General features: G+C 40.3%; 4 protein-coding genes, 1 non-coding gene and 1 pseudogene across 10 annotated transcripts; 4 read left to right on the top strand and 2 right to left on the bottom strand.

The window, feature by feature from the left end:
- The first annotated feature begins 301 nt into the window (after window positions 1-301).
- LOC116213567 (DNA polymerase delta subunit 3) lies at window positions 302-4,288 on the top strand. Of its 2 annotated transcripts, none has more exons than XM_031548576.1 (8): window positions 302-710; window positions 1,203-1,258; window positions 1,344-1,468; window positions 1,604-1,763; window positions 1,876-2,312; window positions 2,492-2,962; window positions 3,254-3,356; window positions 3,973-4,288. In XM_031548576.1, exons 1-8 carry the CDS (start codon window positions 642-644, stop codon window positions 4,097-4,099), a joined length of 1,548 nt encoding a protein of 515 aa, XP_031404436.1. In that variant the 5' UTR covers window positions 302-641; the 3' UTR covers window positions 4,100-4,288. The 2 variants fall into 2 exon arrangements, with proteins under 2 accessions (XP_031404436.1, XP_031404435.1); XM_031548575.1 differs by having other exon boundaries at window positions 309-710; window positions 2,483-2,962.
- Window positions 4,289-4,435: 147 nt separating this feature from the next.
- On the bottom strand, window positions 4,436-6,206 carry LOC116213569 (annotated as a pseudogene).
- A 1,200-nt stretch (window positions 6,207-7,406) lies between these two features.
- Window positions 7,407-11,196, top strand: LOC116213872 (protein transport protein Sec61 subunit alpha-like). Its single transcript, XM_031548983.1, has 7 exons — window positions 7,407-7,583; window positions 8,374-8,747; window positions 8,883-9,110; window positions 9,274-9,628; window positions 9,716-9,843; window positions 9,958-10,093; window positions 10,586-11,196. Exons 2-7 carry the CDS (start codon window positions 8,404-8,406, stop codon window positions 10,823-10,825), a joined length of 1,431 nt encoding a protein of 476 aa, XP_031404843.1. The 5' UTR covers window positions 7,407-7,583; window positions 8,374-8,403; the 3' UTR covers window positions 10,826-11,196.
- Window positions 11,197-12,312: 1,116 nt separating this feature from the next.
- Window positions 12,313-15,493, top strand: LOC116213873 (protein GRAVITROPIC IN THE LIGHT 1-like). Of its 2 annotated transcripts, none has more exons than XM_031548984.1 (2): window positions 12,313-12,931; window positions 13,404-15,493. In XM_031548984.1, exon 2 carries the CDS (start codon window positions 13,404-13,406, stop codon window positions 14,823-14,825), a length of 1,422 nt encoding a protein of 473 aa, XP_031404844.1. In that variant the 5' UTR covers window positions 12,313-12,931; the 3' UTR covers window positions 14,826-15,493. The 2 variants fall into 2 exon arrangements, with proteins under 2 accessions (XP_031404844.1, XP_031404845.1); XM_031548985.1 differs by lacking the exon at window positions 12,313-12,931 and adding an exon at window positions 12,938-13,261.
- A 4,971-nt stretch (window positions 15,494-20,464) lies between these two features.
- Window positions 20,465-20,537, bottom strand: TRNAE-CUC. The gene has a single exon. It is a non-coding gene; the product is annotated as a tRNA-Glu (tRNA).
- An 84-nt stretch (window positions 20,538-20,621) lies between these two features.
- Window positions 20,622-26,525, top strand: LOC116215007 (anaphase-promoting complex subunit 6). 4 transcript variants are annotated; one of them, XM_031550561.1, is made up of 16 exons: window positions 20,622-20,965; window positions 21,306-21,440; window positions 21,539-21,612; window positions 22,078-22,117; window positions 22,466-22,511; window positions 22,957-23,036; window positions 23,150-23,331; window positions 23,438-23,563; window positions 23,916-24,002; window positions 24,575-24,700; window positions 25,168-25,237; window positions 25,376-25,458; window positions 25,581-25,694; window positions 25,773-25,872; window positions 26,035-26,070; window positions 26,146-26,525. In XM_031550561.1, exons 1-16 carry the CDS (start codon window positions 20,720-20,722, stop codon window positions 26,248-26,250), a joined length of 1,650 nt encoding a protein of 549 aa, XP_031406421.1. In that variant the 5' UTR covers window positions 20,622-20,719; the 3' UTR covers window positions 26,251-26,525. The 4 variants fall into 4 exon arrangements, with proteins under 4 accessions (XP_031406421.1, XP_031406423.1, XP_031406422.1 ...); XM_031550563.1 differs by having other exon boundaries at window positions 20,623-20,965; window positions 23,955-24,002; XM_031550562.1 differs by having other exon boundaries at window positions 20,623-20,965; window positions 23,955-24,029.
- Window positions 26,526-27,096: the final 571 nt, after the last annotated feature.

Raw genomic sequence — 27,096 nt, 5'->3', positions numbered from 1 at the left:
GCAATCCTCTGTGTCTTAAGATCATGAGCGTAGGTCGGCCCGTCTCTTAAGCCATTGCCACTATTGGTTTCTGGTGCACCTTCGATTCGATTCGATTCTCACTATTGGTCAATATGATCCTCAGTAACTTCACCTAAGATCATAGATCACTCTTGATTTCTTCACTGTGATTGTTTTGTTCTCTTTTTTACTACATTACACTCATCACCGTCTTGTTCGAGATAAAACTCATTTAAGACCTCTCGAATGGAATGTACACTCCTCGCCACCTTGCTCAACATAAACATCATCTAGGCATCCATCTTCCACGTACGTCTGTATAAGGAGGCAGGTGCATAGGATAGAAGGATTCATCTCATCGTCGCCCTTCGCCTGTGCTGAAAGCGCGCAGAGCCGAAGAAGAACGAGCATATTAGAAAGATAGATTGATAGTGGCGGGAACTGAAGTGGAAATAATTCCAATTAAAAGGAAAACAAAAAACAAAAATCTTCCATCTTCAATTTCGTGGGCGTGGGCAGGCCGAGGCTTCTGTTCTGATTCCTTTGTCTCTCTCTGGCTTTTCGGACGAACCCTCGAATTGGATCGGAGGAAAAGAGGTAAGAAGAAGAAGAAGAAGAAGAAGAAGAAGAAGAAGAAGAATATGTCCGAAGCAGAAACCCTAGGCATTCTCGACGAGCTCGAAGCTCTCGTCTCCGACAAGCTTCAAGTGGTAAAGCACGCCCCCACGGCTCCTCGTCCCCTCTCTTCCCAATTCAGTTCCATCTGCCTGCTTGAATTTAATCCAACTACCAGATTTGTGGTGTTATGGTTTGATTTAGATTCATCCTCCTCCTCCTCCTCCTCCTGTTGTTGAGTTGGCCTAACTCGAAAAGGGCACCAATTTCCTCCGTTTTCTGCTTAATCAATTACTGAGCAGATCAAGCTGCTGCAAAATGTGGTGCAAACTCTCTTATGATATTGCTGTTTTCTATGCTTGTGGATTTGCGATACTAGTTTCGGAATTGCATTCAGTATTTTTTTTTTTTTTGAAGTTTCGAAAGTGCTTTCATTAGTTACAGAATGCAGTCTTATCGCTTGGACTCGTCGCACTTGTTTTGATACATCTTTCCTTACTTACCCGCAAATGAAAGCGAAAGAATTTCCTAGTGCTTATGTACATGAATTGTTTACCGAACCTCACTTGTACTGCATCACTTCTCAGGTTTCCTACAAGTGGTTGAGTCTCACTTTCTTGTTATCATCAGATACTTCAAAGAGGTGGCTTTTTCCCCTTTAGCAAAATGATATATTTCCAGTCTCCATATTCCCACCCTAATGCTGACCGCGTCTTGTGTTCTGGTAGATTGCTTCAGGAGTTTGTTCAAAGTCATGAAGATGGCTTGCAAGTGGTATACTCTTTGACTGGATGCTTAAAGAACAATCCTTCGATTTACCATGTCAGGCTTGTCCCTGGGCCTGAACTTGAAGGTTAGTTTTTCTTCCTAGGTTAAGCATTTCTTCTGTCAGACACCCATGTTGAACAGTAAAACCAACTGCCTTTCCTTGTTCTCCTGATCACACTGATATGAGAAGCTCAGGGATGCTTTTTAATTTCATTCTCAGATGCCAAGCAAGATTTCGATGGCTCTTGCTCGGTTCAGGTCTATAGCGTCCAAGCTTGTATGCCAAAAGATCCAGCTACAATTTGGAATTCCGAATCTGTGCAGGCAAAAGAGCTCTTTGGGCAGCCTTCTTCTGTTGAAAATTGCTTAAGAGATAATAGGTTTGTTGCTTCATTGTAATTTCCAAGCTGAAAATTCAATGCTTAAATCCTGAAATCCCGGAAGGAGATAAAACAGCAATAAGTAGTTACTTCCACTGCCTTTTGTTTTCAGGTTTTGTGGAATCTCCAACTCATTTGTTAGGCGCAATGCTGAAGGAACCTCTTTTGATATTACCGGACCACAAGTGAATGGCTTGAGGGCCTCTGGCTCCTCCATTAAATCTACACATAAAAATGAAACTGCTCCGCCTCCTCAGCTGAAAAAGCTTCAGCAGACTAACCAAAAAGATGTTCAGCATTCTTCCAATGTTGCTGAAGATGTAAAGAGTGAAGCTGATGCTTCAGCAGATCTCAATCAATTTGGCAAGCCTACTGCAGATAAAGGAAATACTACTTCCTTGCCTGCTGATAAAAAAGTAGGCCAGAACAATAAGGCCACTGCAGTGGCTGGAGGTTCTTTAGCAAATCTGTGGGGCCGTGCATCCACTAAATCAAAAGACTCGAAACCAGTTGGTGGCTCTGCAGGAACTACTGCTCCAGATTCCACTGGTTGGATACGGAAAATCATTCTTAATTGAATTCCTGCATCCATTTTCATTTTTTTTTACCATCTTTTGATTTTCTTTTACCTTATGATACCTAAATCATTTTCATAAAGTCTTGATATATTTGTCAGTCATATTTCCTTCTCAATTTATGGAATATTTATTGTTTATCAGCCAGTGCAGAGCCACAATTATGCGCTCGTGAGGCAGCACAGCTGAGCAGCGATGACGAGGCTGAAGTCAATTTTAGGAGAGCCTCCCACGGTGAAGCTGGAAGAAAAAGGAGAGTTGTTTTTGAGTTTTCAGACGAGGAAAATGAGTATGAAGATGTAGTCAATTTAGCATCCCCTGATATTCCTAAGGCACAGTCTTTTCTAGCTTCAGGAGAAGATCAACGGAATGATAAGAAACCAAAATTAGACTTTGATGAGGGCAAAGATCAGCCCAAAGTGAAGAAGGAAAACTCCATTGCCAATGAATTGCACCAGGAAGAAATTTCTGCCCATGATGCTGGTAGAAAAACTGCCATTTCTACTGTTGAGAAAATGCAAAGTAGTGAAAGTAATTCAAATGGTAAAAGAACCGATGCTGCTCCAACTTCACCTAAGAGAAAGAAAGTGTTGAAGACACGGATTGATGAGCGTGGAAGAGAAGGTAAATAAAGCTTATCTGCTTCCCCTATGCTTATTCGATCGGCTGTTTTGATTTTGAAAATTTACCTTTTACTACATAATATTCTGTTTACCCTGCAGTTGGGTCTGAGAAAGCTTCAGGAATCTTTCCTTAGTATACAAATGAATGCCTGCAGTTAATGTTTCACCGATTCCCATGAAATCAAAATATTGCAGTTTCTCCGCATTCTAGAGTTGCCCCATCATGTACTGATGATTTGTATCTATACATATATTCAGTGACTTATTTACGTCACTATTTATTTATTTTCAGTAACTGAAGTTGTTTGGGAAGGCAAGGAGACGGAAAAGAGTAAAGCGGATTCTTTTGCAATGAAGAAAGAAAACAATGAAACTAAAACTGACGCAGGAAACAGGTTTGTAATTGTCTTGATAATTTTTTAATGGACTGATGTTTGGTGTGAACTTCTTATTAGAAGCTATGTTGATACCTTTATTTCTTTTGCCCTGGGGATGTTGGATGGTTTTCACGAGTTTATATATTTTATTATGATTAATTATTACATTTCGGACAACCTTTTTGTTTCTTTACATGTTTTATTTATATAAAAAATGCACCTAAGCAAATAGGCATATTTGACTAGTCAAATATGCCTATTTGCTTAGGTGCATTTTTTCAATTCCATGCTTCCTGGTCATTAGTTTTCATTCTGTTGGTATAATGATTTGAGATGCTAGTTTAATCCCAGCAAAACAAAATGCTTTTAGATATGTTGATGTTAATTCTACCTAGCGGCTTCCAATTCCATTCCTTTTCTAACCTATCACAAGGCACCTGCTTCCCTCTTGCCAGCAGTTTCCGACAGAAACAGGACAATTCTCTGTTTCCCTTTTCCTTTCTTGAATTTAATACAAAGGAACACGAACTTGTGCTGGGAATTGTTTGCTTGATTTACTGTGATGACAATAAATCCTCTTATTCTTTAGCTGCTCAATCTGCAATCGGGGCTCAATGTCACTTTGTTTATGCAGGCCTCCAGCAGCAAAGAAGCCACCATCAGCAGTTCCTTCAAATGCGACAGGCAAGGCAGGGAACAAGAAAGCTGGAAGCAAAGATCCCAAGCAAGGGAATATACTCTCATTCTTTAAGCGAGTTTGAGATAGGCTTTTTCAGTAGTTAGTTTGATGAGATTGCATGACAGAGGGGATTGTAAATCTATCAGATCTCGTTTCTTGTAACTCAAGCCCGAACGACTTAATTCTTTTGTTTCAACTTTGAGATGTTACCTTTCAATAGGTGCCGGTGCCACTAATTTAATTTATCTTCTCTCTTGAATGTTCTGTCCAATCAGCTTAATGTACAGAGGAGTTTATGGGCCTCATATATTTGAGGCTCGAGCTGCTCATTGTAATGTATGTGAATCTGAACTCATTGGATTTGTGAGGCAAACCATTTTAGCAGTTCCGCAAGCTGCGAAGATTATCTCCTGATTCAAGCATGCTAACAGCAAAATCATGTTCATCTTTGCAGACTTTCAAACTGATGCGCAAGTTGCTGAAATGAGCTAGAGAGAACTCAAAAAGAAATAGTTCTTCACAATGTGTTTCAATCAATGAATCATCAGGTCATGCAAAAAACCGAGTTGTGTCTAGTAAAGTTAGCTGGTGCTTTCTCTCCATTGTCAAGGTTGGATCAGAAGCTCAGGGCGAATGAAATCAAAAGTTGATTGCGCGACTTCATGAACAAGCAGCTGTGTTGGGGTGTTATCTTATACACGAGTGACGGTCAATCCTGATGATGGGTCCATTTCCTCCCAGTTTTAACTCCCTCTGATCAAGTTTGCAGGCTCGCTCAGAACATAGTTTGGTAGTTCGTATTTTGCACCTGCAAGAACCTGTGTAAGCCATGAATGGCGCAGGCAGATCGAAAGTTGCAGTAGATGAAGCACAAATAGAGATATTTCGGATGAGTTAAAAAGGTAGAAGTGGATCACCTCTTTTGTCTAGCAGGCTGTCAGATCAGCACTTTTAACTATGATTCCTGCACTGTCAATAACCCCTCGTGCATGGCGAAGATCATCAGTTTCTGCAGCAGCTCGGAGTGCATCCCAGATCTCTATCATCCCAGAAAAAGTGATAATCAGAATTATCCGTGTAAACGATATGATACATGCAATCTGCAGGCTCTTCGCTATGAGATATCCTCTGCAGGGGTTCCTAAGCAATCGTCGGAGGTGGAATATTGCACTACTGAACTTTTAAAATCGGGACCTTATCATGGCAGTTTCAGAACATTTTTCTCTTGGCGTTTCAAGCAAAAGGCACTAAATTGATATTCAAGTTTCGATTTGCACTGGTAAACGAACAAGGTGGCAGAAAACATATGAAGGCACTGAAGGAATACCTCTTCCGCCACCATAGTGAGGAGCCGTATCCCAGAATTCTTCACGCATCTGCTCAAGCTGAGTCCTCGTTATTGGCTCAGTGTGATTCCAGGGTTTCGGCTTGCAGATCCTTCTCGCTCCCGCTGTCAGCCGAATGATTCAAGATCATTGTCGCGTCAGGAGTTGAATTCTACGATTGGTAAATGTGAGGTAGAACACAATGAAGAAAACACTGTCCAAAAACGCTTTAACCAGAGAGTTCCATTCACACACTCACGGCGAAACAACTGATCAACAACTGAAAAATCTTGATCCACAAGAAACCACAATAACAGTATCGAGGCGTGCAAGAGACAGTGACTTGATTGAGAGAGGCCTTCGAAGGATTGATAGGTAAGTATCGATCGCATTACTCAAAAAGCATTGACCATTGAGAATATCGTACTGTTCCAGTTAAAAGATATATCCAACAGCGTCATCGAGAAAAGACTTATCAGAATGCCATTGATCATAAAACGGGTATAAATTCATCCTACGAACTCCCGGAGACTAATACCACCAAACAAGAACGGTTGTACAAGAAAACATCAGAAATCAAACACAAAACGGAGAAAGACAAGGCCATCCAGATGCAGTTGAATCTTGAAGGCTGCGGTTCATCAGTTCACCTGAACAGGAAAAAGCAGAAAAAGTCGAAATGGATGACTCGCCGTCTTGTTTGGCCTGAGAAGACTTGATGCAGCCCATCTTCGTGCTTGTGCGGAGCCGGAAACTCGAATGCGATGATGGAAGAGGGAAAGAGCTGTGGGAGAATGAAGAGAAAAGCTTTAACTGACTGACTTGAGAGAGACGCCAATGGAGGGAGAGTGGGTATTCAAGCCAGCGGGAGTCGGTGAGGTGAGGAAGTGTGGAGGACTGTACGGCACAGTCGAGCTGGGCCCTTTCTGGACTTGGGCTGATATATGGGCTGGGCCTGATGGATAACCCCCTTTTAATGGTCAAAATCGATCAAATATAACGATAATATTTTTGTAGATATCGGCATCTTACTAGAAATCCGCAGAATATATCTACTTGAAAAATCGAAAAATCTAATGAAAAAAGGTGTTCCGTACATAACGCGCACTTCTAAACAGATATCTATATGAAAATTGTTTGAAGATTATGTTTAAAAAATTTGAAAAGCTCATATAAATAAGCATGATAATTTTTATTCAGTTATAAATGAGGTCTAATATCTAAAACAATGATAAAGAAATCCCAAATAATTAGAAATAGACATGCATAGTTGCACTAAGTATAAAGACATGTGACATCTAAGTCAACATGCGAGATGATGCGCCATTACTCTACATTTTATTTTGATTAAGCATGATAAATTTTAAAAATACAATAACTACATTTTATTTTAGAATATCTATCAGCTCCACTTTCGTGGATCATCATCTAAGAGCTAGATAATATGGCGACGTTTCGTTTCGTAGTAAAATCATGCTCTATTCCATTCCCACAGTCTTCCCTTAATTCAAAAATATACTCATTAATATTTTTTTATCTTTTTATCTCATTTAATAATAAATTTTCATATACTTTTTTCTAACCATTATTGCAATCAATTTTTTTATAATAAATTCATCATCTTCTTAACATTTATACATATACATACTTTTTCTTGCCATTTTTTTCAATTTAATAATAAATTTTCACATATACTTTTATTATTATAATTAAATTTTTAATAATAAATTTTCAATTTACTATTATCTATTTTGTTTGAATGCGGGTAGAATGGAGTAGGATTTACCGAACAAAGGCTCTAAATATAAATGTAGACATAGAGAGTAACTTCTTTACCACCAATTTTATCTCTTTTTTGAAAATCTTGTGTTTATAAAAATGGGAGAAAGAATTTTGTTTTAGGAATTGGAATGTAGAAAAAAAAAAAAGGTCCGATTTTTCCTCCCCAAAATATCAATTTTGGATGCGATCCTAAATAAAGATCAAAGCTAGTCCTATCCACGTCAAGATCTGCTCCCACATGATTTAAAATTATTGGCCGGCGCCTCATCCTTACGCGTGTTTCGACGGCAAAATAGGCGGAGTCCAGAAGTCAAAGGCCGTATTTAAACACCCCCCCTCCCCCTTCAGCTCGAAAGGACTCGCCTTAGGCTCTCACCAGATCCGCTCTTCACCCCTGACCCCAGTCTCCTCCATCTAGGGTTTCATCTTCCACTGATCTCGGATCTCCTAGTTCCAACCGTAAGTGCTCTTCTAGTTTCTGATTCCTCAGAAATTTCAATCCTTTCTTCGGTTGATGGTGATTGCTGGTGGTACGTAGATAGCACGGTCTGGTACTCGGACGAAGCGGTGAATCTTAAATTTTTTTCTTTCTTTAGCAGTCGGTTCTGCTTGATCTTATTTTGGTTTGGGCGTTGCTGCTTGATCCATTAATTGCTCGATGTTGTTGTCGCGTACTTGCATGGGGGTTGTCGCCTTTAGCTCCCGCTTTGGGAGCATTTATGAGGGCTTAGGGAGGAGTGGAGGAAAAAGATAATTTTGTGGCACTTCTCAAAATCCTTTTTTTTTTTTTTTTTGGGTTGAAATTTCAGGAAGAATCTTTTGGAAGGGGTTGTCCTCGACCGTGCTATCTATAGTAGCGCTGGGTTACACCTGTTGTGGTAGTTTTAAGATGAATTTTATTTTCCCACACTCGATTAGTTATTTCAACTGGGATTAGGAGAGACAAATACGAGTGCTGTTCATGTTCACCGGGGATTGGGTTATTTTAGTAACAATCTGATTGTAGAGTGGTTCTCTCAGTCTTACACCCGGAGGCAGCTGCGTCAGATGGGTTATTGGGGTTTCTAAATTTTGACTTTTAAAATTCTAGGCTGGAATTTTATTTTATTTTTTGAAAATTTCCATAATGTTCATTAGCATGTCCCTGTTTCTTTCTAGAAATATGTATGTGTTAAGACTTCTTGGCACTTAGGTTTCAATGAAAAAGAAGTTGCATTCTCATTCCTCTGCAAGCTCATGACTTGTGCAGGCATTACTGGGATAGCATTGACTTGACACCATGGGAAGTGGATTTAGGGTGCTTCACCTTGTGAGACCGTTCCTTTCTTTCCTGCCGGAAGTTCAGAATGCTGATAGAAAAGTCCCTTTCCGTGAGAAGGTCATCTACACCGTAATCTCGCTCTTCATCTTCTTGGTATGCAGTCAGCTCCCTCTCTATGGCATACACTCCACAACAGGTGCAGACCCTTTTTACTGGATGAGGGTCATTCTTGCTTCTAACCGTGGAACTGTCATGGAGCTCGGGATCACTCCTATCGTGACATCTGGTTTGGTGATGCAACTTCTGGTTGGTTCAAAGATCATTGAAGTGGACAACAATGTCCGTGAGGATCGAGCTCTGATGTGAGTATCATCCCAAGTTGAACCTATTCGTTCTCAATTTATTATTGCTTGGATGAGAATGAGAGGCTATCCCATTTGTGCTGCAATTTCTCATTCATTTGCTATGTATGCTGAGTGCAACTCTTCTTTTCTCAGGAATGGAGCACAGAAGTTGCTGGGTATTCTGATCGCTATTGGTGAAGCTGTGGCCTATGTTCTTTCTGGAATGTATGGCAGTGTTAGCCAGCTTGGAGTTGGAAATGCCATTCTCATCATTATTCAACTGTTCTTCGCGGGAATCATCGTCATATGTTTGGATGAACTGCTCCAGAAAGGATACGGCCTGGGCTCTGGAATTTCGCTTTTCATAGCCACAAATATCTGGCGAGTCGTCTCCTCCTCTTTACAGTCGATACACTGTATATTGACTTTCTTGAGGCCATAAAGCGTCCTCCATTTGTGTGCATTAGAAAAATTAATTACTGATGCATGTGCTTATGAATTATCCGACTCCCATGTACTTACTTGTGTTATAATTACTTTGCAGTGAAAACATCATTTGGAAAGCATTTAGCCCAACTACAATCAACAGTGGACGAGGAGCTGAATTCGAAGGTGCAGTCATTGCTCTATTCCATCTGCTCATTACACGTACAGACAAGGTCCGTGCTCTCCGGGAGGCATTTTACCGGCAAAATCTACCAAATGTGACAAATCTGCTGGCAACAGTCCTTATCTTCCTGATAGTCATCTATTTCCAAGGATTCCGTGTTGTATTGCCTGTGAGGTCAAAGAATGCCCGAGGACAGCAGGGCTCATACCCAATCAAACTGTTCTACACCTCTAACATGCCCATTATCCTGCAGTCAGCTCTTGTCTCCAACGTCTACTTTATCTCGCAGGTGCGTGATTCATTACCATGTCTCCTGATTTTTGTTTTAGTTTTGTGCTCGGCAACTAGAAGCTTACACATCTCTCTCTTGGTACAGTTGCTATATAGGAAGTACAGTGGAAACTTCTTTGTGAACCTCTTGGGTAAATGGAAGGATTCTGATTACTCAGCTGGCCAATCTATCCCTGTCGGTGGTATTGCTTATTATATCACTGCACCATCCAGGTAATTATAGTTTCTTTTTTCTCGCTCGTCGACTGCTTTTCTCTGATTTGCTTTACATTTCCCCTCACAAGCAGCAGTTCAATAATGATGTTTTTGCTGGTTAACTTGCTGCAGCTTAGCTGATATGGTGGCCAATCCTTTCCATGCACTTTTCTATCTCGTGTTTATGCTATCGGCATGTGCTCTATTCTCAAAGACATGGATTGAAGTATCTGGATCTTCTGCAAGAGATGTTGCCAAGCAGCTCAAGGTAAGCAAAAATTTTGACTTGTCTCCTACTATGCATCTACCGTCTGATCTGATGCATTGTCTTTGCGTTGTGCATTAGAAGAGTATCTTGTCTGATTTTCTTTTTGTCAATGAGATGGATTTTCTGTTTCCTCCGAATATACAGTTGATGGGCTATCATGCTAAGTCATAAATGAATTAATGTTTGTGTCCATGAAGAAATGTATTTTGGAAATTTTATAATGGAGTTCGTAATAATGCTCTGGGCTGTAAGCAAGTCAAGGTCCCATTAGTTTTTCACTTCCACATGGTAAAGTTATCACGGCGTAGATCTTGTTTGTATCTGCTGCAATCCTCCTAGAGTATCTGCTTGTTTGACTCTGCTGGGTGAGCTCTCCGTGGATTTCATTAAAGTGGCGAACAATCTGGAGTTGTGTTGTGTATAGCATTGCTGAAAACTCTATTGCTTCCCATTTTAAATGATTAATTAATTGTTTGTCTTTGTGATCTACAGGAACAGCAAATGGTGATGCCAGGTCACCGTGAATCGAACCTCCAGAAAGAGCTGAACCGCTACATTCCCACTGCAGCTGCATTCGGAGGAATGTGCATTGGTGCACTGACCGTGCTTGCAGATTTCATGGGAGCAATTGGTTCGGGAACGGGAATTCTCCTTGCAGTCACCATCATCTATCAGTACTTTGAGACCTTCGAGAAGGAGAAGGCCAGCGAACTTGGCTTCTTTGGCTTCTAAGCTTTAGCACTCCAGTCTGTGCAATGCTCCTAATCAACCGCTTTCCTCAGATTTGGCAAGTCGGGGAAGATCAAGTAGATCTGCCATTAACTGCCAGAAGTCGGAGTTGAAGATGATAATAGACTAGCTTGTTCGCTCTGAGGAGCATGGAGATATAGCAGAGAGCTAGAAAGAGTTTTGTTTCCTTAAATTACGTTCTTATTTTTCTTCTGCTATGTAGGAGTGGATCCTTACCTTGCCATCAGCCATGTAGTCTTTGAAGTTTTGGTTGTGAACCTTTCAAATAGGCTATTTCGATAGAAAACCACGATTTTCGGTTTTAACTCATTTGATTGGCTGTTTTAAAAGTGAACCACGCATCTTGTCTTATAGTTTAGCAGTATTTTCTTTAATCCGCGCACGTCTCATTGGCTGCAGGTATGAATTTGTAGAATTGTCTAATAATGCACGTGTCGTGGTATGAATTCTCATAAGTGCGTGATAGAAGTTGCGGAAACTGATTCGTAATTGTGGCTTTCTCCTGTCATTTGATTAAACCGGAGCTGGGAAGTTTCCTTGTCAAGACTGCCCCTTTCTTTTCAATCCCATCTCTTTACGTCTCAAGGAGCTCTAAACTCTCTGTCCCTTCCCTCTTTATTAAAGGCTGTCCCTTTTATGTCACATAAGGGGAAGAAAACATTTTTACAAATCCCACTTATCGGGCAGTTTTTTCCCCCCTAGAGGCACGAGGTCTAGTATGATGAAAAATTTTAAATAACTAATTAACTAATAAATGGACATTTAGGTCAATAGGCTGAAAAATTTTAAATAACTAAATAACTAATAAATGAACATTTAGGTCAATAGGCGAGTAGCAATTTTTTTTTTTCCTTTCAAGCTAACAACGGCTAAATCTAATCTCGAAGAGACACTGTTTTCTTGCTTCTGCCAGAAGGAAACTCTTATCTCCTTTCCTTATGGACTTTACTAATTGCGTAGCTTAGTGGATACTGCACTTATAGGACAAAGTTACATTCGGATCAGTGCTTGCTTGTCGGGTTTCCATGTCGCGGGGGGGTATGCTTCTGTTTCTGTCTCCACAATAGACAACTGCATACTGAGCTATAGCTTAGTCCCATTCATATGACTTGGGAAGTTGGCAGTAGTAAGAAGGAAAGTAGGTGTGCCGAGGGGGCTTCTCAAATCGATGCTAACGTTTGCCTTGAATCAATATTATCATTTAGAGTTACTTCAAACCATACCATCAGTTAGAGTTACTTCAAATCAAACCATAAATAAAAGATCTCTCAACATATATTATGATTAGGAAAAGAAGAGAGAGTTTTGAAGGTCTGATTTGTTTTTCATCTCTCGACTACTACTAATGTTGATCTGGCTAAGTTTTTCACCTCCTGTAATTTATCGAGGGTTTCGAAATATAGCAATGACCCAGCAAAAGGGATGCTCCGCAGCTGTTCTTGCATGTGGCTACTAGCAGTTTTAACAGTCAGGGTTCAGAGGTCTTTTTGTGGGGAGCTGCAAAAGGAATTGTTGCAGACCGTAGTCATTTGTCATCATGTCAAAAAGATCTTGATTTTCCTTTCTTAATTCCATTGCCCAAGATGGAGCGAGAGCAGAACTATGAAGGATCCCGATCTAGTATGAGCATTACGAGATTTTCTACTTCGAGAAAAATAATTTTCAATAGAGAGGAAGAGACGGATACAATTGTTTAACAAAGATTAATGTCTCAGGAAATTGCCTAGGAAAGGGAATATTGGAAGCTTTATACTATTGAGAGATTCCTCTGACTGGCAAATTATATAATAATGCAGCAATGGGCCACATGACTTTCTCAGAATCCACGAATATGCAATGAATTAAATGGCCCCAAGCAGAGATTTGCACAGTGATAAAATCTACTTTGCCATATCCAACACTTTATGAGAATTGTATATTGCTGTCTTATGACACAGGGAATCCAAGCTACGTGAGGTGAACATGAGCTGTTCCAGCAATACTGCACTACTCGGTGCAGCAGCTTTGGCAGGACACGGCACGAGCTGCTGAGCGCAACCACTATCTTTCCTTGATTCTCCTGATTCCTGAAGTGCTTCTCGAGCATTGGTAATCCTCTTTCAGTTTCTCCTAGACTTGGCATGCTCCCTTAATCCATCCCCTTTGAACTATGGCCGGTTCGGGTATTCGGGTGGAACGTGATTGATGCAAGGAATGCGACCGCTTTTACGTATTTCCTGTTGAGCTCGCCTTTGAGCTCATGTTGGTTAGGAATCCCATTTAGCATGACAGCTAATTTTGTCTCCCATCCCATTGATTAGATTTCCTCTTCAGCAGCATTATTATTCTTTAGGTTGTCATTGATTCTTAACTCTCTCCGTACACTTCTCTCCGCAATTTGAGAGCTTTATTGAGCGCGTTTTCTTTGCACTTCCTTTGGTATTATCATCTCCACCGTCTTCCCTAACGTCTTTCTTACCATCATTATCGAACTCTTTTACAAGTGTCTATCTGACTGTTCTTCATTTCAAAACGGAGTGTTATGGTCATAGACATCATCACTTCTTATTGTTCTCCGCAGATGGAATCTGTCAAAAAGCGCCGGGTTCCTTCATTGAGTAAATTCTCGTGGACGTTCACCAAAGTTCTTCACCTTCGTGCCGTCAATGGCATTGCACCCGTTGACAGAACCCCAAAGATTAAGTCATCCCAAGAACGTGTCGAAAGTGATCAGTTCAAGGATGAAAGAAGCACCTCCATTAAGGAGGAGGAGGAGGAGGAGGAGAAGGCGGAGGCGAACTTACAAATTAGCATAGCCGTCTTGCAGTTGGAAGCTCTTACTGCTAATTTATTCGCGGGCATATCTTGTGTCAAAGCAGCCTATGCACAACTACAGTTCTCTCAGTCTCCTTACGATTCTGATGGGATTCAAAAGTCCGACCGGCTCATCGTATCGGAATTGAAGAAACTATCCGAGTTGAAGCAAGGCTACTTAAATAAGGAGTTTGATACTTCACCTGAAAGTTCTATTATGGGAGCAGAGATTCAAGAGCAGAGGAGCCTTCTGAGGATCTATGAGATCACGAGGAAAAAAATGGAGCATCAGTTGAATCTCAGACTATCTGAACTTACCCTTTTGAGGGAGAAGTTGGAAGAATTAAACAAGCAAAACAGGTTGCTCGTGAAGAGGCTGAATCAGACCCAAAGTGGGCCCTTAAACAATCCCAAGAGTCTTCAACCCTTTGATCTATTTACTACCCAGCATTTTGTCATGGTTCTTGGCAGTGCTGTGAAATCGATAAGAAACTTTGTGAGGTCGATGATAGTTGAGATGAAGTCTGCTGACTGGGACATCGAAGCGGCGGCCTCTTCGATAGAGCCTGATGTGCTCTACTCCAAAGCAGATCACAAATGCTTTGTGTTCGAATCCTATGTTTCACGGGAAATGTTCGATGCTTTTCAATTCCCAGACTTTTCCCTACACAACATGTCTTTGCCTGATAAGAGACTATTGAAGGAGTTTCTTCTCGACAAGTTCCACGAGCTCAGGTCTACAGACCCAAATAATTTCCTCCAAAGGGAACCAAAATCAGAATTTGCGAAATTTTGTCGGGCAAAGTATCTGAGACTCGTCCACCCGAGAATGGAATCAGCCTTTTTTGGTGATTTATCGCAAAGGAAGACTGTCAATTCAGGCAAATTCCCGGATGGTGAATTCTTTGCTTTGTTTGCGGAGATGGCGAAGTGGGTTTGGCTTCTGCATTGCCTCTCGCTCTCGTACGAGCCTTGTGTGTCGATCTTCCAAGTGATCAGAGGAAGCAGATTCTCGGAGGTTTACATGGAAAATGTGGTCGAGGAGAGGTCATTTCCAGCGCCAGACTCACTGGAGAATGATGCCCTAAGTGTGGCCTTTACCGTTGTTCCGGGATTCAAGATTTGGGAGATTATCGTGCAGTGCCAGGTTTATCTACTACATCCAAATTTCAACCAAGGATCGAAGTAATCTGCGGCACCGAGAACCCAGAGCCGGCGGAGCTGAGAAGGGCAGTCGTCCTGTATTAACGTTCTGGGTTTTGTAACATAATATGTACATAAAGATTATATGGTGATGTGATCTTTTTATTCATCAGCTATATGTGATGTTTCTTCATCTTTGGAATTTCGGTATGACTTTTCACTAGTCCATAGATCACATCCATCGATTTTCGTTGTTAAGAGATTAGTCAGTGGCAGAGGCCTTTCATCCTGTAAAACTCTGACAGTCATAACAAAACAGCTTTTGCGTCCTAGTCCTAGTCCTACTACAATCGAATAAGCGTACATGTGAGAAGATTGTTTGGCTCCCAATCGAACTGAGTCCATCCTCCCTGGGAAGAAGCTCAAGCTAGGAAGTCATGTGGAGCAGGGGACGCTGCACGCCAAGGCAACTCCAGCGCATCTAAAGTCACAATGAAGCCATATATCTACCTCGAGTAGCCTTAGCTCCGAATCCTCTGTTTTCTGGTGTCTCGATGATTATGTTAGAGGAATTCTAATTCCAGGTTTTGGCTCATAGTTTTGCTAATTCTTAGAATGGGCTTTTTATGCATTGCATTCAACTCAATCAAAGCTAAGGCCTAGATTGTCTGACAGCCTCTTCTTTTGGAAGGGGGAAAGACAATCCCTTTTCTCTGTTTGGTTGGTACACCATTCATTCCACTCTTCTTCTTCTTCTTCTTCTTCTTCTTCTTTTCGGTAATCTATATTATCTCGAAACCCCGGTTGGACATATTGAACCCGTGAAATCATGTCTTGGTTCGATGTCCAATCTGTTCGAATTCATTTCCTTCAATTTCTGCCCAAGTCACAGGTAATCTCTACCTAATTCGCTCCCTTAGAGTTGACCTCAATTATTAAGAAATTTTTGAGCCTATTCCTCTTAAGGTTGCTGCTCCTCAGGAATCGAAAGAGACTTATGAGGATGTTAGCTATAGTTGACTCATTTCAACCACTACCTTCATAAACTAATCGACTGATGTCAACTGATTTCGACCCGAGTTTATAAACTATGATCTCAGTGTCTACTACTCAGACTTGCATGCCGCCGTCTTACTTGTCATCATATTAACAAAATATCTGAAGTGCATGAGAACTGAGAAAGAAAGGTGATTGTTCCTAACAAACATTATCTGCATGCTTTACATCAAAGAATCACTGCTTGGCTAGTACTGAGCATATCCGCAAGAGCTATAGCAATTCATTAACCTCGACAAATATGGTCTGTATGAAAGAAATGGTGTGCTTTCTGCAGTACCAACTTATAATTACTGCTCTTCATTCGAAAAAGCACGGGAAAATTTATTATTGTTTCCCTATGTGAACTGAAAACCTATAGAACTACGTATGTAACTCTTGGTAATAACCTTTGCTAATTACAGACATCGATGAGTCATTAGCGATACTCTCATCATAACTTGTCCCCTGGTGCCCAGTCTGGTGCAAATGAACAGAACCATTCGAATCTATTCCCACCAAATGTGGCATACGAAGGTTTCACTGTATAATATTCCATTGATAATTTCTCACCATTTCGTAATTCCCTTGTGTGTCCTTAATCACGAGAAGCTGAAGAGATTCAGTGGCCGACTCCTGGACTGGGGACGGACTGCCGCAGAAGCCGATCGGTCCTGGCATAATTACGGAGAGTTAAGAGCCTCTGGTCGACGGGGACCTCCTTGTGGCCCTTCTTGCTAGGGGCAGAAGGGGGTGGGAGGCCCTTAGGAAGTGCACTTAGGATCAGACTGTCTAGATAAGGCACAGCCCCCATAAGCTTCCGAGCTTCAAAAGAAGAAGCATTGCAGACCAAAATCACTCCGAGGACGAAGACTAGCAAAAGGAAATTATGTTGCGGTCGTGCCATGTTGGAAACTGCTACCTAAAGAATAGAAGACTGGATTGAGCTTGTACAGGGGGAATAAGCTCTAGCTTTGCATGGAGGATTTTGTGTGGACAGTAAGTAATATGCTACGTACTTATATATACAATTATAAGGAGAGCTGTTTAGAGAGTCAATCAGTTTATTGCGAATTGTTGTCTCTGTCTCTGTAGTCCAGTGAGGATCACAGATGAGATCAAATCATGTTTTGGAAGTGTCCGGTGGAAGGTGGGTTAGGTTACTAGTGAGATAAGCCGCCGGCTTTTCTGTTTAATTATTAGTTATTAAACTCCCGGCAAGTTCCCGGGCACTGGACATTATTTCCGTAAGACCACGAGGCGTCCCGAAACTAATCATCGCCTCAGGCGTGGATCTTGTCTTGACCACAAAAGCGGTTGTAAGTGAGTTTAGCCTCTGAGATAGAACCATCTTTGTTCTTAAATTACTTGGGGGGAAAGAAAACGAAGGAAAAAAATCACAGACAGACTGTGTTTTTGGATTATTACTTATGGTGGTACTTACTACTGATTAGGTTGTGGTCTTGCTCTGTGCTGTTGTTTCCCAGCTCTTCGGTAGGATCATGTATATTAAAGTCGTAATATGATCCTCTCTCGACACTGTAATGTAATATTATTGTCATGCAGGTAACTTTGTTTTCTTAGTAGCTCTACTACATCTATGTATGTCTGCATCTGCTGTCCAGGAGACTAATCACTGGTGGTGATGGGTGAGTACAGTACGGGGCCGACCTCCCCTTGTGGCTATGTCCGCTGCATCGACGGTTCGTGACAGATACATATCCTGGAAACAGGAAACTGTAAAAGCAACGTCGATGAGCAATGAATGCATCTCCAAAGTTGGTAAGTAGTGTGCACTACTCCTTGACCCGAAATCGAAACATGGGCAAATTGAGCTTCGTCTGACTGGTTCAATGTACGTCTTGCAGGGTAGTTCTGAATGGGGATAACGGTGGAAGGAGTTGCAGCATCGTTATCAGACAGGAGAGGAGGGGTCTGGAGACGACGGCCACATGGGAAAATTGGTAGCTGGAAAATTCAAAACAATTGCGAAAAATTAAAGTAATGATGAAAACAGATTGAGATTGACACTTGTGTTTTTATAAACTCATTAACGGTTGACTCCCCTCACCACCAAATTTAATTTATATGAATGTGTGAGATTTGGAGAGGACAGATGGGACAATGACAGCAAGACAAATCTGGATTCACAGCAAGGCAGCCGTACCAACATAGTTAACGGGTGTTTTATTTTTATTTATTTCTTTTCCTTTTTTTAGATGATTATTATTATTGATCACATCATATCATACATCAAGGGAAAAAAAATGTCGAACTATGGCATAAGTCGAGTTTATTAAGTTAAAGACTTCCGGATGGGATCTGACTACCAAAATAAAATGAAATCTAATATTCCTCCCCGGTGTCCATGCGATGACACCGGGGAGGAGCTCATCTTCCCGAGAGTTAGGTGGTAGTATGATTTATTGGGACGCTTCTCCGATCTGATCTATGTCGTCAGATGTTTCGAAATTTTTTTGAATCTATGAGATCAATCGTATCCATATTTTTAGAAGGCCCATTTGAGGTTGAGCTATGGTAAATTTTCGGTTTGTAATTAAGACTGCTCGGGCTCAAAGATTAAGAACAAAAACCGGAATTTAAGCCCAACAAGAACATAATTGGCTCTGCATTGCATGCACATGTATGCTCGAATTTAATCGATCATTCTCTATCGAACCTCGGATAAGAATTCCATTTTGTCTAACCCAATAATTAATACGTTCGAGTCTCTTGAAGCACCTAAAGTGATTTTCGCATGCAAGATCGCCGCGGATCAAAGGCGCGATGCTTGGAGATGATAAAGATAACAGAGCATCTGCCCACAGGGACTAAGTACGAGAATGAATAGTCATATTCTTTTAATCAATTTGAATTTATTACGATAAAGCAGGTAAAAGTAATCAAATTAAAGGGGTAGGAGACAAGAGGAATGGGACTATACCCTAAGTACTTTAGACATTAATGAACCGTTGCACGTTTATTGTCCTCTGAAAAGAAAAAGTACAATTTTGTTTTTCTCTGCAGAGAGAGAGAAAAAAAATGACCGAGAAAAAAATGGGTACAAATTTATGGATATTTCGGTAACAAATTTTATGGATTTAGCATGAGAAAAAAAAAAGAATAAAAACTTCTCTTTGCACGTAATGAAAATTTCCTCTCATTATGAAACTTCTACATGACACATGCATGTAAAAATAAAACGGGTATATCTATATAATTGCATACATTCTTATCAGTGAGAGGGAAAAGAAAAAATAGAGAGACACACACCAAATATGGAATATCAAATTAATTTGTACCCGATTCGCGCAACCAGTAAGAGTTGGGCGAGTTCGGAAAGTGAATGGTCCGGTTAATCTTAATCGATGAATCACTTTGAGTAATTATAAATGGGAGAGATGTCGGCTTGTGAATTAATTAAGCACCATGAAGAAGCCATGCAAAAGAAGCTAAAAGCATATCATTTGGAAGAGCACAATTTATTTTATCTCATTAGAATTGCAGAAACTTGCAGAGCGTGCAAAGAATCATACGTACGTCTAGGCTGAAATCTAAGAATATACGAGACAAAGACGATGATGCGGCCTACTAGCAACAGTAAACGCTCTCATATCCTGAATAATAATAATAATAATAATAATAATACGCATGATCAGACGAAATAACAAATTCCCAATCAATCTTTCTTTCAAGAAAACAAATTACTACCCCGTGCTTGAGATCGGGCATATGGTTAATTAGTTCCAAGTTAGAGGTATATTGTGCAGCGGAGCAAGTGATATAGTCTTATGCTCTGTTGCGAATATTAAAGAATGACAGAAAGACCGAACTCTTCCTCACATTGAAGCGGAGAAAGCGCCTCCAGTTAAGGCCCTTCTTTGGATGCTTCGTTTGCTTCGCTGATCGCATCTTCCCAGTCTCAGCTCGGAAGCGTGTATTCCCAGGCAAGTCCAAGAAGGCGGTTCGGTGTATCGGAGGCGACCAGAGACTGCTCTGATCATATTTATAGTCGAATTGGGAGGCATCAAAGAACTTCCCTAGAAGTCTATCCGAGGCAGACTTGGGTACAATTCGGATGCTCGAGCTTGGGAACGGGGCGGGTTGGGAAGGTGATTGTTCTGGAGAATATGCCTCGGACATGGATGCGGAAATGAAGAAGAAGAAGAAGAAGAAGAAGAAGAAGAAAGAAACAGCAGAAGATGGGATTCATTAATTTGTGAGTGTATTGTTCTGATGGAATGAGTCATATTTTCTTCGCCTTGGAATGAAGTTCATGTTTGGGAAATGAGAATATGATTCAACCCATTTGGGAGGCTCCTCTCCAAGGCTGGCCCCCATACAATCTCAAGGTCTTAAGACTTGTTGGGCCTATGAAAATCGGGCTGATCTCGTTCGTCACGCTTATTTCGATCATGTATAACATCTAAAAGGCTCGTACTTACCGAAAGAGCATAAAAAAGGTTCGTAGATGTTTGATGATAGGATTCTATTCTAATAGTGTTCGGCTCATATTATCCTCCATATCCACTATGATATTACAACAAAATGACTAGCTATTAATGTCAAGTGGCATATGTCAGTTTCACAATGCAAATTGTATTGGGCCTGATAACCCACAAGGAAAAAAAAAAAAAAGAAGACAAGAAGTTCCGTTGCCGGGACTTGAACCCGGGTCTCTCGGGTGAGAGCCGAGTATCCTAACCAACTAGACTACAACGGATTGATGCTATTTGTATGCTTCACATTTTTTATAAATACTTTTACTCCGGTATCGTAATTGAACACTGGTTTGGATCGTCCCGCTCAAATTAGCTCAGCTCAGTTCAGTTTTCAAAAACCCTAGTACAGGTCCTGCTGATCGGTCGGTGGGACGGTCCGTCGAGCCATCGGAAGTCGCACAGTATGAGGGAAGAAGAGGTGGAGAAGCTGAGGGGGGTAGTGCGCGACTGCGTGACCAAGCACCTGTACTCGTCGGCCATCTTTTTCGCCGACAAGGTCGCCGCCTTCACCAATGACCCCGCCGACATCTACATGCAGGCCCAAGCCCTGTTCCTCGGCCGCCACTTCCGCCGCGCCTTCCACCTCCTCAACGCCTCCAAGATCGTCCTCCGCGATCTTCGCTTCCGTTACCTCGCAGCAAAATGCCTTGTACGTCTGTCTCCCCCATCCTTTCAGTTGACTTCCTGATGTACCATTTGAGAGTGATCGCATTTTCTGTATCATCCGGCCATATAAGCTGTTGCCGGCCCTAAGGAGAAGGAATTAGCTACAAAATTCCGCATTTCGTGCTATTTTACTGGCAAATGGAACACAGGACCTCTAGATTTTCTTCTCTTGATAACTAAAGAATTGGCTTTATTTATTCATTGCTATATTGTGATTCGATTTCAACCGTGCTGGGATCTTGTTTCCTTGTTGGTCCTGCTGATTAATTTTGGAATGAGACGATGTCACTCAATCTTGTTCATGAGTTATATTCTTCAATCAGGAGGAGCTGAAAGAGTGGGATCAGTGTCTCCAGATGCTTGGCGATGCTAAAGTGGATGAACATGGGAATGTGTATGACAGCAAGGATGTTAATGTAATGTACCCAGATGAGGATGGAGAAGACCGCGAGATTAATGTAAGTCTCGGTCCCTTAGAAAAGTCCACAACTCAGTAAAGCGAAGTGGGTATATGTCATTTCCTCATTTTCAAATCCTAAGTGTTTGTGTCCTATAGATATCTTCAGCAATATGCTTTTTAAGAGGGAAGGCATATGAGGCCTTGGAAAATCGCGCTCAAGCTCGACTATGGTTAGTTTGCATCCTCCTTCTCTTTCTCTAAGATTGTTCCCCTCTCATTCCTGCCCTTCCTTAAAATATTTACTTTGTAATTCTGAGTGCAGCATGTGTTTCTTTGACTTTGCAAATGCAGCCATTATCTATAGGCTGAAAATATTTGCTTCTTATTTACTGGGGTCGTCCTTGATTGTAAGATGTAACAAGGCATAATCTGATAATGGTTAATAGACAATTTCTTCATTAGAATATATCTTTTTGCTTGTAGAGAGCCCATTCTTCCCCTTTGATGAATTAACAGTTTTCTGTTTGTTGTTTCCTCACTGATTGGACTCAAATTATTGCATTTGGTCTTTAGGAAATGTCCAACTTACTATATGGACTCAGTAAATTCATGATAAGACCCAATTCTTTCTTGTTTTTGTTCATATATTTTGCAAAAGGCTATTTTTGAACGTATCATTCTTTTGGTGCTTTAAGGTACAAGGCTGCTGTGAAAGCTGATCCTTTGTGTTATGAGGTATGTGCATAATACGCTTTTGGGGTTATTATTTCTGCTTTGTGATTACATGCTACTCTTCTCTCTCTGGAGTAGGGAAATAATTATTTAGTTTAATGTTTGATTTTTGCGTTTCTTTTTGGGGTGGAATAGAATGAAAAGAGAATTTGATTATGTATCGAGAAGACCTAGAAGTTTTTGTGCTTTTAGAGAATCTGCTGATTTTGTAATGCGTGCATAATTTTCTTAGGAATTCTTTCCATCCTGCTACCATTAGCTTTTAACACTATTTTGTACTAAAACTTGGACAGATTATTTTTTTCGGTCCTTGATATATCTTATAATGTTTCCAATTCTATGATATTTCAGGCATTGGAATGTCTTATTGAGAATCACATGCTAACAGGTGAAGAAGGTAATATTCTGATAAATTGATCAAAAAATCAATCTGATTTATTTCGTACCCTTCGTTCAATGAGAATATCAGTCATCTTTACACTCGTCAATTATGCGCATCTGTCTATGGCATTTTTATGCAACAAATTCTGAGACAGACTACTGTCAGTTCATCTGTTTTAGGTGCTCATCGTGATTTGTTCGGTCTAAATCAACCAGTTTGAAGTAGAGTGCAATAGCATTTGACTAGGTGGCTACAATGATCTGTAACCATATTCTTATGGAAAATTTTGCTTTGCAAAATTCTCTGTTAGCATGAGTCTTAGTTCATGTTATTGTTTCTTTATTTTCATGATTGTGAGTTGAGTTCATCCAGTTTGCGGGATGTAATAGTGAATCTGTTACTAATTTAAGTTTCGTTACAAGGAGCTGATAATAATACTTTCTAATTCACATGTGCTCAGAGACCAGTTTACTTTCTTCAATTCAATTTGGTCCTGAAGATGATTGGCTCACCTCATTCTATTCATGTCTGATTAAGAAGGTAATACATAATACTAGATAAGGTAGCATCTGTTTTATCGATCAGTTTGTCAAAAGCAGTCATTTAATGATTGTGTTCTTGTGTGTATTGATGACTTCTTTTCTTTTCTTCAGAATGATGCAGAAAATGTAGTTGAAGGCAAATTCATAGAACTTGAGAAGGAAGGATACAATTATAACCATTCTGACCCATCTTTCGCGCATACCTGGAAGAACAACACTGATCTTTTAGTGTGCAAAGCGGAATACTATCATCAGTGTGGTGAATATCAGAAATGTTTTGAGTTGACTTCCGCGTAAGCCATTCACTGAAGTGGAGTAAATATTATTTCAATCATTTTCTTGAATCAGATGACATTTTTAGCGACAATACCTGATGAAGATTTTGTTAATGTTTTACAGGTTGCTTGAAAAAGATCCTTTCCATATGAAATGCACATTGATACATGTAGCAGCGGCAACTGAACTTGGCCATTCAAATGAACTCTACCTCATGGCATGCAGTTTAACTAAAGACTATCCAGAAAAGTCAGTGCCCCATTTTGCTACTGTTTCATTTGGTAATTGCTACTTTTGGGGGCATTATATGGTCAGAAGTATATAGCTATCTCTTCTGCTGTTTAAATATGCTTATTATGACATGAACCTATATTCCCTCCATAAAATGTTAGTCCGTGTGGAAGATTGATTGGGTTAGACAAGCGGGAGAGTATCTTCACAAAGTTGATAATTTGGTATCTTGTTATTGCCTAAGCTTCTTATTTCCTCCCTATTTGAAATGAATGTTTAAACCACAGTAGCCACTTGCGTGCCTTATTGGTTTACAACTTGCAGTTGATTCCTTTCCATGTTTTTTTCATGTATTTGCCTTGCTGCCCAGGTTAACTGTGAGGACACCCTCTTTTTTTCCCCTCTGCAGAGCCTTGTCGTGGTTCGCTGTTGGCTGCTACTATTACTGTATCAAGAAGTATGAACTGTCAAGGCGTTATTTTAAGTATGTATACTTCCATTAGAACTTTGAGTTGATGGATACAATCATGATCTTAGTGAGTAAATGTATAAACATCTAAGTTGAATGCTGGAACACGATAGCATGCTAGTTGGCTATTGACTTATCATGTTCCTGGTGAGATTTATAGAAATTTCAAGAGTTGTGGCCATTGGCTGTTGACTCTTTAGGGGTCTAACTTTGAGTGCCGACACAAAGTTTTCTCCATAAATTATAATGCACAAATTTTAACAAATCATATATAACTCTCAACTAAATGTATACTTGTATCTTTTGCCTCGAATGGTCATCCTCATGATCCATCACGATAAAGTTAATTCCTCTATAATTTTCCATGTGTTTATCGTGTGACTGTACGGTCCAAGCCAATCAGTTGTATGCTTTGCATAGTCTTTTTATATCTTAAGAGGTACAATCTTGAGCCCAGTTACTCACTTCCAAATGATACCTTTGTCCTTAGCTTGCTTTAAATGGTTTATGGTGATACTGTAAACCAGATTCATTTTTTTATCATTTCATAAATTTTGCAGCAAGGCAACAAATCATGATGGGACATTTGCACCTGCGTGGATAGGTTATGGAAATGCTTATGCCGCTAAAGAAGTGGGTGATCAAGCAATGTCAGCTTATCGAACTGCTGCGCGTTTGTTTCCTGGGTATACCATATTAAGCTTCTCTTTTTATGAATAGATGGGATGTTCATATGATATGTCATTAGTATTACTTTTGTGCTCCGCTGGAGGAGAAAAAGCATATCTGGAGCTATTTACTAATTTAATATTATGATCATGAAGTGTTTGGCCTTCACCTTTTACTTAGATGGCAGAGCTTGGTTTTGACTTAGTCGGCTGTTGATTTCTGACACACCACATCGCTATTAATATCAGGTGTTGGATTCTTTGATAGATCTTGTCTTCATAGAAATAACTGTCCCTAATAAAAAGAAAAATAGCAGCTCTTCTCTAGAGCAAAATTGAAATGGGTGCAGCTAGCTTGTGATCATTATTATAATCATGGGTAAACTTGCTGCCTATTTGTTCTTTTGCTCTCTATAGTCTAAAGCTCGCTTATTATGTGAAGCTTGTCCTTCTACAGGTTGAATCTTGATATTCTCTTATTCCAGGTGTCATTTGCCAGCTTTGTACATCGGGATGGAGTATATGCGAACTCATAGCTTTAAACTTGCCGAGCAGGTAAAATATGTCATCACAACCGAACGGTCATCATGGTTACACTACAGTTCCTTTGGCAACCACAAGCATTCTGACTGGATTTCAATTTTGTGTTTGCTTTATAGATCAGTAGATCTTACCTGACTTTTTGTTGCCCAGTTTTTTATGCAGGCTAAATCTATTTGCCCGACAGATCCTCTTGTATATAACGAACTCGGAGTTGTGGCTTATCACAAGAAGGAGTAAGAACATATGCCTTCTACTAAGAAAATTCTTAACACGTCATGACCTGACATTTCTATGCTCATTGGTGTTCAAGCACTTATGGTGTTCTGTGATGATTCTGCCTATTGGATGCTTCCAGGTATGATAAAGCTGTATGCTGGTTTGAGAAAACATTAGCACACATTCCATCTGCTCTAAGTGAAATATGGGAACCGACCGTGGTTAATCTCGGTCATGTGTACAGAAAACTAAAGTAAGTCGCCAGAAGTCATTTGCTTCTTACTTCATGAACTATATGTATAACTTATTATATATGCCCTCATGTTTTTAGGATGTTCAATGAAGCAATTAAGACCTACGAGAAAGCTCTTACATTATCAACGAGAAGCGTGAGCACTTACGCGGGTCTTGCTTACACTTATCATTTGCAGGTATTCCCATATATCTTGAATAAATACCTCGAGATATGCATGTGCATTATCCGCCAAAGAGAGTTCATGCATGTTTTCAGTGTGTTTAGCTGGCTTTGCTGCCGGAGATTTTCGTGACTGGTTGGACACTAAAATAGAATCCTTTTTCTTGTGCTTGTGCAGGATAATTTTGCTGTTGCGATTGATATGTACGAAAAGGTAATTGGTAATTATATTTTCCTGCTGGAAATATGAATTGGGTTGTCATTTGCCCTGATCCTTCCCCGTTTACAGGCCTTGTGGTTGAAACCTGATGATAAGTTCTGCGGTGAGATGTTGGCCATCGCTCTTGAGGAGGGGGCTCATCGCGGGATGGACCCCAAATTGGAGTATCGTTGATGGTGCGTGTGTCCTCCTTCAGCGTAGTAGTTGTCTGTACATGTAAATTCGTTATGTCATGCCTCAGGTATCGAATCAGGTGACTTATGCAGCATTATACCGATTTTGTACTGTGATAAGAATGGACATTCCCAGCCACCAATTTTGCTTGTAACAGATTTCATGGGACATTGTTCTGGTCATTTTTCGGCATGTTTATCCTCGTGCTAGCTGAAGTTTACAGAGTAGCATCATCTTCTCTGAGACATAGTCAATAAGGACGCAATTATTGCCAAGTTCCAACTAATGTCATGCAGTCAATCTATATCCGACTAATCTTTATAGTCCCACGGCACCACCAATAACATAAGGACGCAATTGATGCTAACTTCCAATGAAGTATCTATTGGGGCGTTGACAATGAACGCGCAAACAAGTTGGCTAGTCATCAATTCAAATGGACCCGGCGCGGAATTTCGTCAATGAATCTTCCACTTATCTAACAGTATGCTCTTTTTTTTTTTTTTTTTTTTGTGAATCTAGATATGCGGAAGTTTAATTGAGTTATGCCTAATTCAGTTGAGTTGTATCGGCTCATTAAATGATAAATCTTTTTCAACGTGAATTTTTTACATTTATAAGGATTCAAATCGAGTAATAGTAAGATAATTAAAAGAAACAAAATTATATGATATATACATAAATGTTAATATCTCAATCTCCAATATCATCTTTGCTTCAATAGAAAAAGTAATTAATTAACGCTCAAACCATTTCCTTGTCATTTATTTCAAATCCATAAGGGAAACAATCGACTTCTATTCATGAGTAATTTCTTCACCCGACTAATTCTACGGTTCATGCGAA

This window comes from Punica granatum, chromosome 7 (genome assembly GCF_007655135.1).
Source record: "Punica granatum isolate Tunisia-2019 chromosome 7, ASM765513v2, whole genome shotgun sequence".
NCBI classification, from domain to species: Eukaryota; Viridiplantae; Streptophyta; class Magnoliopsida; order Myrtales; family Lythraceae; genus Punica; species Punica granatum.
Note: the sequence above shows the minus strand (reverse complement) of the source record. Positions and strands in the feature narration are given on the sequence as shown.

Bases quoted from the DNA above. Each gene is read 5' to 3' on its own strand.
- LOC116215007 (XM_031550560.1), top strand. From the start codon at position 20,720: ATGAGGGAAGAAGAGGTGGAGAAGCTGAGGGGGGTAGTGCGCGACTGC. The intron at 21,441-21,538 runs GTAAGTCTCGGT...TGTGTCCTATAG, and splicing joins GAGAAGACCGCGAGATTAAT to ATATCTTCAGCAATATGCTT. The intron at 24,030-24,574 runs GTATGTATACTT...TAAATTTTGCAG, and splicing joins CTGTCAAGGCGTTATTTTAA to CAAGGCAACAAATCATGATG.
- LOC116213872 (XM_031548983.1), top strand. From the start codon at position 8,404: ATGGGAAGTGGATTTAGGGTGCTTCACCTTGTGAGACCGTTCCTTTCT. The intron at 8,748-8,882 runs GTGAGTATCATC...TTCTTTTCTCAG, and splicing joins CGTGAGGATCGAGCTCTGAT to GAATGGAGCACAGAAGTTGC. The intron at 9,844-9,957 runs GTAATTATAGTT...AACTTGCTGCAG, and splicing joins TATATCACTGCACCATCCAG to CTTAGCTGATATGGTGGCCA.
- LOC116213873 (XM_031548984.1), top strand. From the start codon at position 13,404: ATGGAATCTGTCAAAAAGCGCCGGGTTCCTTCATTGAGTAAATTCTCG.
- LOC116213567 (XM_031548575.1), top strand. From the start codon at position 642: ATGTCCGAAGCAGAAACCCTAGGCATTCTCGACGAGCTCGAAGCTCTC. The intron at 1,259-1,343 runs GTGGCTTTTTCC...GTGTTCTGGTAG, and splicing joins TCATCAGATACTTCAAAGAG to ATTGCTTCAGGAGTTTGTTC. The intron at 3,357-3,972 runs GTTTGTAATTGT...TTGTTTATGCAG, and splicing joins AAAACTGACGCAGGAAACAG to GCCTCCAGCAGCAAAGAAGC.